Source organism: Gossypium hirsutum, chromosome D05, assembly GCF_007990345.1.
Source record: "Gossypium hirsutum isolate 1008001.06 chromosome D05, Gossypium_hirsutum_v2.1, whole genome shotgun sequence".
Taxonomy (NCBI): Eukaryota; Viridiplantae; Streptophyta; class Magnoliopsida; order Malvales; family Malvaceae; genus Gossypium; species Gossypium hirsutum.
In genome coordinates, this window is record NC_053441.1 from 22676197 (window position 1) to 22690713 (window position 14517).

General features: G+C 33.8%; 2 protein-coding genes across 2 annotated transcripts; both read left to right on the forward strand.

Moving 5' to 3' along the window:
- Positions 1-895: 895 nt before the first annotated feature.
- LOC107914137 (uncharacterized) lies at positions 896-3059 on the forward strand. Its single transcript, XM_016842926.2, has 2 exons — positions 896-1874; positions 2616-3059. The coding sequence occupies exons 1-2, from the start codon at positions 1006-1008 to the stop codon at positions 2674-2676; spliced, it is 930 nt and encodes a 309-aa protein (XP_016698415.1). The 5' UTR covers positions 896-1005; the 3' UTR covers positions 2677-3059.
- Positions 3060-9313: 6254 nt separating this feature from the next.
- On the forward strand, positions 9314-11377 carry LOC107914136 (chalcone synthase 2-like). Its single transcript, NM_001327099.1, has 2 exons — positions 9314-9485; positions 10048-11377. The coding sequence occupies exons 1-2, from the start codon at positions 9314-9316 to the stop codon at positions 11052-11054; spliced, it is 1179 nt and encodes a 392-aa protein (NP_001314028.1). The 3' UTR covers positions 11055-11377.
- The last annotated feature ends 3140 nt before the right edge of the window (positions 11378-14517 follow it).

The following is a 14517-nucleotide window of genomic DNA, read 5'->3' on the forward strand; positions in this document are numbered from 1 at the left end:
AAATGATCATTGAACTATTTGAACTTTTATTTAGGGATTGGGCTATTAAGTTTTTTTTAAAGTCTAGCTACTGAGCTCCAAGCATTGATTTGGTGATCAGTATGGTGGATCAGTAATGATTGACGAGTAGGAGAACATATTTTAAATCCAAGTTAATCTAATGGTCAATGTTAAAGATTGAAGAAGAAAGTTGTTTGGATTTTTGTTTGCAGATACATTGCATTTAAAGTTATTTCATAAAAAACAAATTGATTTGTAGAAGAGAAGGGGAAGAAGAGTTATTGATTGGTGCAAACAATGCGAATGAAGAAGGCTGTAAAGTAGTAATATTAAAAGCCCAATGATTTAAATGAAAGCTTTCAAATAATACAGTGAACATTTTGTAACTTTTTGAAGTTATATAATCAAAATGTAAATTTACTAATAATTTAATGACCTTGGATATAGTTTACCCACTTTTTTAATACACTCTTGAACTTTTGTTACAAAAAACATATCTAACATATTAATTTTAATTCGATAAATACATCTTCATACTTATTTTGTAATTCATGTTCGAGTTTCATTTTGTGACTACTTCTTTCAATAATGTTGACTTCAAAATAAAAATTGATATTCTCTTTTAAAGGTGTAATATGTGTTATCATTACACCCGATAATGATTGATTTTCAGCCACTAATGTCATCCCCCAAAAAAAAAATAGCATTGAATTATAGTGAACTTATTAGATACGTTTGTGAGATAATTGCTAAAAGTCAAAACAAGAAACAGAGGGACAAGGTGTTTCTGTTTTTAAAATAAACATAAAAAGAAAACAAAGGCGCAATCTCCTCAAAAGACCCCAATATACATATAGATAGATACATATCATGGTGAAAAGGATGGCCCTCTAGAATTTCTTGACTTTTATGAGCCTAAAACCCCACTCAATACCACACCCTTATTAAAACCAATTTGTTAAAAGAAACTGATAAAGCGACTATAAGGGTCGTTGGTTAAAGATAATGGCTCGACACCCACTTTCTCATAAACAATCCTCTATCATTCCCCTGACACTTCCTTCGCCTTCCTCCCAATTTTCTTCCCCAGAAAACATGCTTCATCCTCCCAAATCTAGTTTCTGTTTATCGGAACACATGGTGAACAACTATGATTCTAGAGTGCAAAAGACAGCTCAAAATTATAGGCGTTGGAACACCATGGAAGCTGATGTGACTTCGATGATGGAAGACGATTCTGGAGCATCCACTCCTTTATGGGGATCAACCAATCCTTCAAGGAGTCCTTCGCATGGAAAGAACATAAATTACCGATGCTTATCACCGTCATCCAAGGCTCAAGCTATCGCTAGAGGCCAAAAGGAGCTTATGGAAATGGTCAGCAGAATGCCCGAGTCTTGTTTCGAACTTACTTTGAAAGATCTTGTGGAACAACAACAGCCTGTGGTTGTTGAACCGAAACAGGAGAGTTTTGCTGAAGGGAGAGCTACCATCGACCAACATACGTACAACAAAGAGAAGGGGAAGAAGAAGATGAAGAAGAATCCGAAGCCTCAATTTAATAGAAGTGGGAGCATAGATAATGGAGGGCTTCTTCTGAAAATGGTGTTTCCATTTTCCTTAGGGTCAAAGTGTAAGAACAAGAAGAAGAAGAAGAATGAGTCTAATACAAATCATAATTCCAAAGTTTCTCCAAAGCCAACTGTATCAGATGAATCTGGTAAGATCGTAGATAAAGAGTGGTGGAAGAAGAGATCGGGATCGAGCGAGAGTGAAGGTGGTGGATCCAATATTAACAGTGGAAGCAGCAAAAATAGCCATAGTAGCAGCATCGGTAGCAGCAGCAGCGGGAACATCAACAATACCGGCCACAGGTATGTCATAACTGAAAATTTCAGCTATCTTTGTGCTTTCAAATGTTGGATTTGCTTAAATGATAAAAAACTCAATTTTCACTTCGATCATGTGTCTGAATTTTTCATACTCATATCAAAATATGAATAATAGCAAAGGTCGGACACTGATTAGGAATTTCTTTAACTTTATGCAAATGATAATTATTTCCTGGTTTTAGAGTGAGTTTCATATAGGAACAGAACAAACTTTTGCTGTAAATGCAGGGACAGCAGAGTCATTGGCCTTATTGTAGTGGATACATATAGCAAGTAATATTTAATTCTTTTTTCAAAATTCTAGAATAGCTAAACAGAGGAAAATATCATCTACTGTAAATTTCCAGCTCACAACGCCTAGTCAAAGTCTTTCATAAAGAAACAAGGAAGCAAAAGGAGATAAAATCATATACGACATATATTTTTATTTCAAACAGGACTGCAGCTTTTGCACCAAGAAACCTTTATATATAATATCAATTAAAGGCAAAGATTCAAATTTCAATCTGGAGACCTCCATTTTGAAGGTTACCATCAGCACTTAATGTTTAAGCCAAATAGTCAAAAGCTATTATAAATTACATATAAGTTTCAAAAAGTTGTGGGGATTGTGGCTAAATGCATACTAAACAGGAAAGGACAAAAAGATTCTCTTAAAGCCTTTAAGAGATGACCAATGTTTATGAGCTCTAACATTTGAGTTCTTATGTTGAAATAATGCAGGCATAAAGGGAATGGGTGCTTAGCTTTCATCTTCACTAGGAAAAGCAAAGCATCGCGGTGAAAGGGCAGCCTTCGGCCTACTTTGGAAATGAAGTTCAAGGTGTAATTATGTTCCAGTAATGCTAAATGTTTACGCTAAATGAGGTTGGCATGCAGCTGCAAAGCCTCAGAGATTGTAATTACAGAGTTCTCTGTTTTTTCTTCTTAGCTGAAGATGAATCATAATTTTGGTGTCCTCTAGTTTGAAATGAGCAGAAGACAAGTGATTAAGAAGTGCCAAGATGAACAGGTTTATGGGGAATCTGTGAATGATATCTCTTACCATAGCGACCAGATTTAAACTGTATCTTGTATATCTTCTTTCTTTATGTGTTAAAACTTGGGAACTTTTTTGCTTGATCTTAACATTTTACTGAAATCATATTCATGGGGTTGTGTTTTTCATTTTGATTACGCCTTTATCTTTTCAACTCGACCTTGGTATATTCATTTAAAGTGAATCAAACAAGGGCCTGGCAACAATTCCTTTTTATAGCTCATATAATATCATATCATATCATATCCCATTCCCACCCCCATCACATTGAACCATGGTCTCCTCTCAAAGTCCAAATTTTCAGGCCCATTATTTCAGCTTCGAATAGACATTTATCATTAATCGTTTCCTGGTCCACCTTCCGTTTATTTATTACCTTTATTTGATTTTCTTCAACGGCATTGCCTACCTAAAACTGTCATCCCATTCTCCTCAAATGGCACCTTCTTAGATAGGTAATCTGTTGTTTATTCATTTCATATTAACATATTTTATTATATTATAATAAAGTTTAGAATATTGTTATACACCTATCCCAATGGGGACACATGGCAATATGAGAACCAGCTAGAAACATTTGTGAGCAACCCTCCGCCTTGTATTGTCCGGATAGTCACCTAATGACCGACTATCTCTCCCCCAGAAGGAACCATCTATCCTTGACCAACTGGTCGAGTCCTTTATTAAGCCATCCGTTATTAACGGGTGCACTCTTCTTAGAAGGGGACCACTAGAGAACCATCACCTCTCTTATAAATATCCCAAAAGCACAAGCCAACAAAGCCTAAGAAGCCAAGCCATCATCCTCTCCCCTCCACTCTCCTATTTTTTTGGCTCTCGGCCCCACTATGGGTGAACCGGTCTTCCTCGTCAACATCCCCTCCTCTTTTTCTAATCTCATTGATTTCGCATATCAACAATGGTGCGGTGAGTGTGGATGGTGCCTTCTTCATTCCCTGCATTTTTCACATTGATTTTTCTTTGTTGTTTTGTATAGTTTCGTCCCTACGACTACTTTCTTTGAGCTCTTTCATGGTGATCCGTACATGCTAATCACTAAGTTTTCCTCTCTCCCTCTCCTCTCTTATTTCCCTTTCCCCGTCTCTCTTTTATTCTTATTTCGTCTCATGATATGCTGTTTTTCTGATGTTTTTTAAAGATTGGTTTAAGCCAAGGCCATCAAAAGTTTCTTCGAGAAAGTGTAATGATGTGCTTTTTTAGTTTCTTAGCACTTTGTTATATGGTCAGTGACTGCTGACCGTTTGCCTTAGCTGTTAGAATATTGCAATACATTAGGGCATTGCTCTATGAACATATGGTTTGATGTATAGGGGTCATTGTTGATGCTATTGTTGTTGTTGTATGGTTAAATTGCCAAGAGTAGCAAAGATTTAGCAAAAATGAGTGCCATGAAATTCTTTTTCCAAGAAAGACTTGTGCGTACTTCAGTCTTTTTATTAAATGAGAAACCTTGGTGATTCATGTTTTTATTATCAAGTGACACGTTATCTAAGTGATTGGGGAGGATAACATATTTGCATTGATTAATTCTTTGAATTCAGCAACTATATCTTTTCTCCTTCAATATTCCTTTTAGATTTCTCTAATCATTAATTTGGGTTGATAAAAAAATTCTATTCTTTTTTGGGTCATCCCATGTGGTGTCTTCTACGGGTTAAGGCAGTAAAAGAGTTGGAGCTACATCATAGGGATTTTTATGGGTTAATTTTTCTTTCAGTATTAGAGACTTTTTAGTAGAGTTGCGTAGATGTTAGTATAGTTTCTTGTCAAAAGAAAGAGCGAAGAGAACTTGAAATTTGTTAAGGACCTTTCTTTTCAATTATTGTTATTATTTTATTTTTAATTAGTTCGTGTTAAGCTTTAGGATTTAAAATTTTCATTATCTTATAAAATAATAATTTTGTTAATTACCAACTTTACCTATCACTCGTACAAAAGTACTTGAAAGTGAAAATTTTAGGTAATAGCTAACTAGCTCTCCGCTCTGCTTTGGTCTTTCATTTCCCTTTCACTGACCCGCTATCCCTATTGTAAGTCAGATCTTTCTTTTCTTTTAATATGCATAAACATACAAGCATATTAATAATATATGAATAGCAATAGCAATCTCATGAAGCGGGGTTAAGGAACCTCGCCATGGGTGACAACATGCAATGCAATGCATGTATCTATATTTAATAAATAAAGAAGGAAGTTGTTAAAGGGAAACCACGAAGGGTTACGACTTTTTTTCCGTAATAATTTGGAAAAAAAAAAGGTAATGATCAGAATAATATGAATTCTTTTAACTACATTATGACAGCAATGTTTGTAGCATGGTACGACACATCAAACCATGGAGTATGGCTGCGAAACTTTATCACTGGACTGCGCATTTTGGAGAATATAGAATATCACTCAAATTATTTTGTGACAATTAGTCAGCAGTGTTGTATTCCAACAACAACAAAAATTTATTTTAAGTCAAATCATATTAATATAAAATTCCTAGTTGTGAAACAAAGAGTGTAAAGTAGACAAATATCAATATAGCACATTGGGACAAACTCTATGATAGCGGATTTGCTCACAAAAGATTTACCATCCAAGGTTTTTCATGAGCACACTACTCATATGAGTTTGTATTTTATTTGCTTTATGTTTGTTTTCAAACATTTATGTATTTGGTTTTTTTTTTATCAGAAATGAAGTATTCAATTTATTTGATACTAACCTCACTTAAATTTAAGGAGGACTAATTGAAAATAGACATGTTTGGTTCACATTGCATATAATTTTCATGCTACGCATTCATTATTCACACCTTTCCGCTAAGGGTTCATTTTCATTCCACTAAGGGTTTATTCATCAAATGGTGGCTCATCTTATTACATTTGCATAATCTTGAATGGTTGCTATTACCTTTAAGGTGAGCTTAATTTCGAATGGTCATTTTTCCTTCAACGTTAGGATAATTTTAAAATACTCACGACTAACATTTCCTTCAATTAGGAAGGAGAAGGCAATTATTATAGACATGAATGCTGACCACAATGGGAGTCCCACAAAAAACCCTTATATATATACACCCCATTTGGGATCCGCCGACGTATTGTTAAAAAGAGTAGACATGAATTTTAATAACCTTACAAGGCATTGTACATTATTGGATCATTGAGCTAATAATTGCATCCTTCGTCCCGTTGCTTCATTTGCAACAACTACCACTTGCGAGGGCAACTTGCAAATGGTCTCAAGGCACAATCACTTTATAACCTAACTCTTGACTGGGAGAGGGGACTATTGTTATACCCCTACCGCGATAAGGACATGTGGCAACACGAGACCCAGTTGGAGAGACTTGCAAGAAAATCTCCACCTTTGACCGTTCAAACGGTCTCTTAGTGACCAATAATCCCCCCCACCGAAGGAACCGTCCATCCTTGACCTCTCGGTCGAGTCTTCTGTTAAGTCATTTGTTATTAATATGTGCACTCTCCTCAAAAAGGGATCGCCCAGGAACCACCATCTCTCCTATAAATACCCCCAAAGCCTAAGAGACCAAGCCATCATCCTCTCCCCTTGATTCTCCTACTTTTTCGGCTCTCAGCTCCAACGTGGGTGAACCGACCTTCCTCGTCACCATCCCTTCCTTTTTCTCCAACCTCGTTGATATCGTGTATCAACAAATTTTATATGTTTATGTAAATTTTGATAAGTTAGTAATTTATATTATAAATTTACCTACTAGTTAAATAAGAAATTTTATCTAAATGAATTATCTAAAGAAAAAATAACTCTACTTAAATAAAAATAATGATAAACTTTATCTAAATAACTACATTAGTCCCCTTCTCAAAAAAGAACTTGTCCTCGAGTTAATTCATCTTCCAAATATAAAAGTTCATCAGATGGATGATAAAGGGAGAGATCAATTACATTAAAAGTCCTAGAGATTTTGCATATTCTTTGACAGCTCCATTACATAACCATTATCATTTATCTTCTTTAAAATGAGTTCGTCCCATACATATTGTGTTGTAGCTTGTTATACGTGCCAACCAGAAACCTTTCCTTCAGCAAAGCACCATAACATTATATTTTTCTTCGAAAGTTTGACAACTTCGATGCTTATCAGCAACGACTTTATATTTAGCATTGATCTTTTCAAGTCTTTGTTTGATCTCTGCTTGTATATTTTGTACTTGTTTCGCCATGTGGGATGCAATTATGCTTGATTGCTAACAACATTGAACAGTGCCTAGTGGAAACATTCAGTTCATATGGTATTGGCGATTGGAACACATTGTTCTACGTAGTCCATCCCGGAGGACAATCTATCCTTAGAGGAATTGGGAAACGAGAAGCTTAAAGCAAGCTGGCATGTGCTAAGTGAATATGGAAACATGTGGAGTCCAAGCGTGCATTTGTTCTTGATGAGACGAGAGAAAACAAAGTAAAAGCAGGCAAAGCCGTCGCCACCACCACCACAAGGGAAGGGTTAGACTGGGGTGTCTTACTCGCCTTTGGGCCGGGTCTCACAGTGTAGACCGTGGTGCTTCGAAGCTTTGCTTTGGATTCAACTTAATTACCAACTAGCCATCAGATGCTAGCTTTGTTACCGCTACATTATTAATAAATTCTCTTTGGATGTGAAAAGATGAACATGAAAAACCTAGTTATTACTCTCCATTGCCCTGTCATTTCTTCTTTCTTTTCAAGCATATAAGTTTCTCTCTCTTTTAACAAATGAATTTTCATTAATAAGCGACAAGCAGTTACAAGACAAAAAGTAATTAACGGAATTTTGTCTTATTGACTGGCAATAACCAAAGTTTGTTCAAGTTATTCTCGAGTGAAGCTCAAATTGCAACTTGAATCACGCAGCTTCTTGCAACTCTGCCTTTGCATTATACCGAGCGGGGCAAGGGGGACGAAAGCTTACACCTTCCATCTTCTAAAACTTAAAGTTTCCCGAATTACCATTAATCAAATTAATTAAAATAATAAGTTTTAATTGTTAATCAAATAAAAAAATTTTTACTCACGGAAATAATTTAGGGTTTCTTTCTTTTTATTTTTTATTTGTTTTTTTAGCTTAAATATATATAAATCTATTGTGATTTTAAGCTCATTATAATAATCTGTATAAAATTCATTCTTTAATTTTTATATTTTGAGCTTAAATATTATATTAGGCGTATCTAATATATTGGGCCTATAATATTTTATTATTAATAATTCTGGTTAATTGATTAATTTAGTTAATTATCCGATTTCGAACCGAATTAATTACTAAACATAATTTTAAAAGAAAAAAACCTTAATTAATCCCTAACTGAATTAGATTCGGTGGTTTCTCGATTAACCAAAATAATTCGATTCGATTGATTAATTCAATTAAAACCAAATTATGCACACCCCACCCATATTCCAAGAAAAGTGATATTAACAACTAAATTTCACAATATTTCATGTTGTAATATCAAAATATTTAGTTGCTAAATATAATCTTCAAAATATTAAATAAAATGACAAATGTTGTTATGAATTTATATGTAACAATAAAATAAGTTGTTAAATATTATAATATTAGCAACGAGTAATTTAACTTTTTATTTATTATTAGTAACAACATTAAACGTCGTAGTGTAAGATTGAAATATTTGCAATTGTTGCTAAATTTAATATATTAATAATCCCAACAATAAAGTTTTTCGTTCTAAATTTTTAATTTTAAGTTAAAATACTTTGTAAAGTTTTAAATTTAATCTTTATATTTTAATTTAATCATTTTTAATTTTTGTATCTTTTAAAATTTAAAATTTTATTTGTAATTTTCGTTACCATTTTGATGGTAACCCACCAAAAACCAACCAAAAGGCAAACTGACTAAAGTAAATCATTTTTGTATAAAGAAAGGTGAAAAACGTGCAAATTATGTGTCTGCATCGATTCCCATTGTGATGGTTGAAAAAATATAAATATCTCTTAGGAATATGTGAATTTGTGGATCTCATAAACAAATGAGCTAAAGAAATAAAAAGAGAAACTTTGAAAAAAGATCTGCGACAACCGGAAAGGTAAAAGTAAATCTGGTTTCCTCCACCAAAAGCTTTCATTGTCATCTCTACCCTCCTCTTACTTTCTTCTTTTTATTTTGTCCTAATATGACATGTGATATTAATCACATTGATTTCTTATCGTATAAAGATTATGAAATCTGGCCTCAAATGTGTATATATATATCAGAGAAGATAAGTAGATTAACAATGCTCTTGGCCTCTAAATATTAAACAGCCACCACCATCAACCATAATATACCATTTCTGGCCCAATCCCATTCTAATCAACTCAATTTGAAGAAAACTGAAATAGCTGGATGGGGTCGTTAGATACAATGAATGAGAACAGCCGAGGAAGAGCTGCGGTTCTAGCGATTGGCACTGCAAATCCGCCCCATTGTTTCAACCAAGTTGATTACCCTGATTTTTACTTTCGAGTTACTAAAAGCCACCATCTTACATCTTTGAAGGATAAGTTTCGACGTATCTGTAAGTATCAAAGGGTTACCTTGATTTTCTTTTTACTTTTTAATGCAAATCTTTATTACCAAAGAGAGATTTCTATCAACTGAGATAGGAATAATTATAAATTTAGTCCTTTAGTACTTACATTTTTTTTTATCAATTTTTCCTTCATTCTTCCTTTTTTTTTTTTAAGCTAAATTTGGTCTGCCTCCAACTTTCAAAAAATCGTTAGCTTGCTTTTTTTTTAACAAAAATATCATCTAAAATGTTAATCTTTTTAAACATGATACACTATATTTCATTCTATTTTTTTTTGCATGTTTTAATAATTCTTAAATTATTTTTTCAATATAAATAATATATGTCAACATAAAATATCACACCAACATCTGAAAGACAAAAAATTTAAACATCAAGGGCTCAACGAATAAATAAGAGAAATAGATACCCTTAGAAGTCCAAAAACATGTTGCGTTTAGTTAGTTAACCAAAACTTGAACTGATGACCGATATTTCAAATAAAAACAGTTTACTTTATATTTTCATGGAGATGTCTGCTATGGTTTTAAACTTTTAGTGTTTTTAGGTGAGAAATCTGCAATTAGGAAACGTTACATGCACCTGACGGAAGATATTATCAACAAGAATCCAAACTTAATTATCTACAAGGCTCCATCTTTTGATGCTCGTCAAGAAATCCTTGTAACTGAAGTGCCCAAGCTTGGCAAGGACGCGGCATTGAAGGCCATCAAAGAATGGGGACAACCCATTTCAAACATCACTCACCTTATAGTTTGTACATCATCAGGGATCGACATGCCAGCTGCTGACCATCAGCTTGCAAAGCTCATCGGCCTAAAATCTTCAGTTCAGAGATTCATGCTTTATCAACAAGGTTGCTTTGCTGCTGGGACTGCCCTGCGCCTCGCCAAGGATTTGGCAGAGAACAATCCCGGAGCTCGAGTACTTGCTGTGTGCTCTGAGATCATGGTAGGGTCTTTCCAGCCACCCTCGGAGACCCATTTAGACGTACTCGTGGGATCTGCACTTTTTTCTGACGGAGCTGCAGCTGTCATTGTTGGTGCCAACCCTAACGCCACCATCAACGAGCGCCCTTTGTTTCAAATTGTATCAGCTAAACAGGCTGTTATCCCCGACTCTGATGACGTGATAATAGCAAAAATACGTGAAATGGGTATGGCGTATTATTTGTCTAAAAAGTTGCCCAATGTGATTGCCAACAACATTGAGCAATGCTTATTCGAAACATTAGGTCCATGTGGTGTTGATGATTGGAACAAATTGTTTTACGTAGTTCATCCCGGTGGCCCAGCTGTTCTTAAACGTATTGAAGAGAAACTTGGATTGGGAAGCGACAAGCTTAAAGCAAGCTGGCATGTGTTAAGTGAGTATGGAAACATGTGGAGTCCAAGCGTCCTATTCGTTCTTGATGAGATGAGAAAAAGGTCAACAGAAGAAGGCAAAACCGCCGCCGCCACTGAAGGGCTAGAGTGGGGCGTCTTACTGGCCTTTGGGCCGGGTCTCACGGTGGAGACCGTGGTGCTTCGTAGCATTGCTGCGGATTCAGCTTAATTATTAACTAGCCTTTTGAAAATGGAAACAAGGCGGAAAAGGCCGCAAGCCGAAGAAAATCTTGCGACATGATCTCCAAAATAAAATCCCATTACAATTAGGTGTAGTGTCCATAATATCCACTTGTTAAATAAGACAACTAAATTAAAGTTATGGTCCCATCTTTAATGCTTTATTGTGGTTGAGTGGGTGAACAATATTTATTTACTATTTTATTGTTGATACAATAAAAAATTGTTATGTTTTATCATGTAATTTACAAATTTCTATGGAAGTTTTTGTATTCTCCAGCTTGAATTTCATAAAATTCTTTTGGATCATCATTAATTACTAAATTTAATTTCTTTATTAATAAAAGTTGATTGGCGAGAAAAAATGTGAGCATAATCAGTAAGAAGGTAAGTTGATGTGGCTTTTATTGACAAAATTTCAGCTAATAAAAAGGACACAACTGTAACAGATAAAATCTTACTTAAATTTTGCATTGTAAAATGCCATCATTATGGGAAAGCCTTTCATCAAGTTTTTTCCCTTTTGAGAAAGGTAAGCAAGACTTTTTCCCAACCAAATTCCTTAGGATATCTCATGTTTCTTACTACACAAACTAATTCTGGGTTTTTTTTAAAACATTTATAAATTCTTGGTTTTTTATTTTAAGCTTCAATCTTTATATATATGTTCACTACCATTTTACTTATATTCATGCCAAGCTTACATACCTTTTACTGTTTTAATTTTGATTAATATTCATAATAAAAAATAGCCAACAGTAATAATTAAATTTCTTTCCTAAATTTACTACCAAAACTTGTCACTCACTTCCAATATATGCATAACTAGTAGTAATATGAACATTAGAACATTATTAATTGCAATAAATTATGTGGGAAAAAAACAAAATGTCAATTTGATTTATTTTTAAATTTGAATAAAAATTTGGGTAATCTTGTATAAAAAGAAACTCACTATGCTAATAACAAAATTAAAGAATTAATTACTCATACTTAATAAATATGTGAATTTCATTAAAAATATAAAGATTGATAGTAGGGTTATAACCTACTCACAATAGGTTTATTGAGTGGCCTACTTATATTTTATAGAGTTATCAATAAAGTTACGAGAATTTTTATAGGATGTGATGTAAGACCTATCAACATTTCACAAAGTTTAGAGGAGCTTTTAGTTGGACAAGCCCTTATAGCTGCCAGCTCTCACTTCATATACCTGGTTGACTTGACAAGGTCTTTTAACTAAGGTTATAATTTGTAGCTTTCTCAATTTGGTCTAAATGTTACACCAGGATTAGGGAGATTATATCCGTCACTAAATAGCCTAGTAGCGATCGAGGGTTTAAAACAGCTATTTTAGAATATTTGTTTATTTTTAGAAAACGTACGAGTTATCAAGAATCGATTTAATTTAGTTCTCTTATGTAACAGTGACTACTTTTAAGAAAACTTAGTTAATTTTTCGATTTATTTAATACCTAATTCTTATTTATAAATTAGCAGCGGAAAAGTGATAATAATTTAAATTTTTAATAAAATTAGAAGTTTATGCATAATTAATTAATATTCATATTTTGATATCCTAAAATCAATTAAATGTCATGTATGCTAAAAGAAAACAAAACCTAAGTCCTATGCCACGGTAATCCTTAAGATATCAAATAATAACTTAAGAATATTTTAGTAAATAAAATTGAGCTGAGACCCTAATTAGCAAACAACAAACAAGTCAAGCAAAATATCAACTCATAGAACAAACCACAACTAAATTAGCAAATACAAAATATGGTAATTCAGAGCAACTAATCAACATAATATTTCAATGTTTGTAGCCATGTAATTGCTTATGAATGCAATGCAAATTTGGTTTAACAGTAAAAAGGTTCTACCCTACCGCTACACACCACAATTAGGAGTTTTTAGAACTCCTCTACCTTCATACCATGTTGTGGATAAACCACTTCTTTGATATAGAAATCAATATTCCGAGCCGACCCTCGGAATGTCAAGTCCGCGTCTTAACCTTGTGGGTTATCTAAAAGGAAAGAAAATAAGGGGGTAAGCTAAAAAAGCTTAGTGTGAGTTCAATCACAAGGAACCCGAAACAAAACAGTATAGAAAGCACATGAGTAAACAATTCTAAGAATAATCACAATCATAAAGCACTTTAGATTAATGATTTTACATTGCATCACTTCGCGGCACTATTTCAGAAATCATAGTTTTGTATGCATATGCTAATGAATGCAATGCAGTTTCAAATTAATAGAAAAATCCTACTCAACTCCACTACACACCTCACTTAAGAGTTCAGAACTCATGTACCATATCACTCCAGATTGTGGACGAGCCACCACTGCTTTGTAGATAAACTGCCGCTTTGTAAAGAAAATGAAACGTAGGTAAACCACTAGTATTTTAGATAAAAACATTTGCAGTTACTGTCACTTGTTATGAATACACAACATAGTTGCAAATTAAACAAACTGCCATTGGGTTTGTGGACGAGCCACCACTTGTTTGTAGATTTAATAAACTGTCACTCTTCCTTCATATAATGTCCCGCCTCATGCAATGCACTATGTCATGCTATGTAATAAATCAACACTAATAATAGTCATGTAACATATACTCAATTCATCACTATCACTTAACATGCTTATCATGTTTTTCATAGGACGGTAACAATATCATCACTTTCAATTTATCAGTTTCACTTTATCAAAAATACCTCTTCTAGCCACAAGCAACATCGACATCCTTACATGGAGCTTGGTTAGTGAGATTGAAATATTTTTTTCTAAATTTAAAATTTGATTAAAAAGTTAAAAGATTACAAAGCCAATATAAAGTTAATGAGACCACAAGTAAAAACTCATCATGCCTAAGCACTAAATTACCAATGAATTGGCGCAACACCATATTTAGAGCTTAGGGTCTTTTGTTTTTCCCAATAAGCATTCTTCAATTTCCTCGAGCACTTCGAATTTGTTTCGTAAGGCACCCTAGTAGTATTTCAACATGGCCCAAAATCTGGACCTATTTCATATAAAGGCAATGAAGGCCCAGGTTTGTTAGAGAAGAACAGCCCATCGTTATTATCCCCACTCAATCTCATTTTATCGGGTCCCATCTGACTCTTTTCTAACCTGGTTATACTCACGTGGGTGCTTTTATCTAGCCACTTGTTTCAAATTCCAAGGCAGCTAGGAGTGTTTTTGTCGATACCCTTACTTGCAATTAGCTTGGATTAATGTAGTGAGATCAAGATTTCCCCGATGTAAAGAGAAAATTATACATGTAAATGTTTCGTTCGTGAAAGCTAAATCATTCATCAATCAACCATTTTTTTAAATGTCAAATTTTACTGATTTTATATCTTAATAGATTAGTAAGTGTTAGTTTAAGTTTTTTATATCAATAATATGAAAAAAAATTATAAAAAAGATAGA

Coding starts and splice junctions, on each gene's coding strand:
- LOC107914137 (XM_016842926.2), top strand. CDS start 1,006: ATGGCTCGACACCCACTTTCTCATAAACAATCCTCTATCATTCCCCTG. Junction 1,875..2,615: donor ATCAACAATACCGGCCACAG/GTATGTCATAAC, acceptor GAAATAATGCAG/GCATAAAGGGAATGGGTGCT.
- LOC107914136 (NM_001327099.1), top strand. CDS start 9,314: ATGGGGTCGTTAGATACAATGAATGAGAACAGCCGAGGAAGAGCTGCG. Junction 9,486..10,047: donor GGATAAGTTTCGACGTATCT/GTAAGTATCAAA, acceptor TAGTGTTTTTAG/GTGAGAAATCTGCAATTAGG.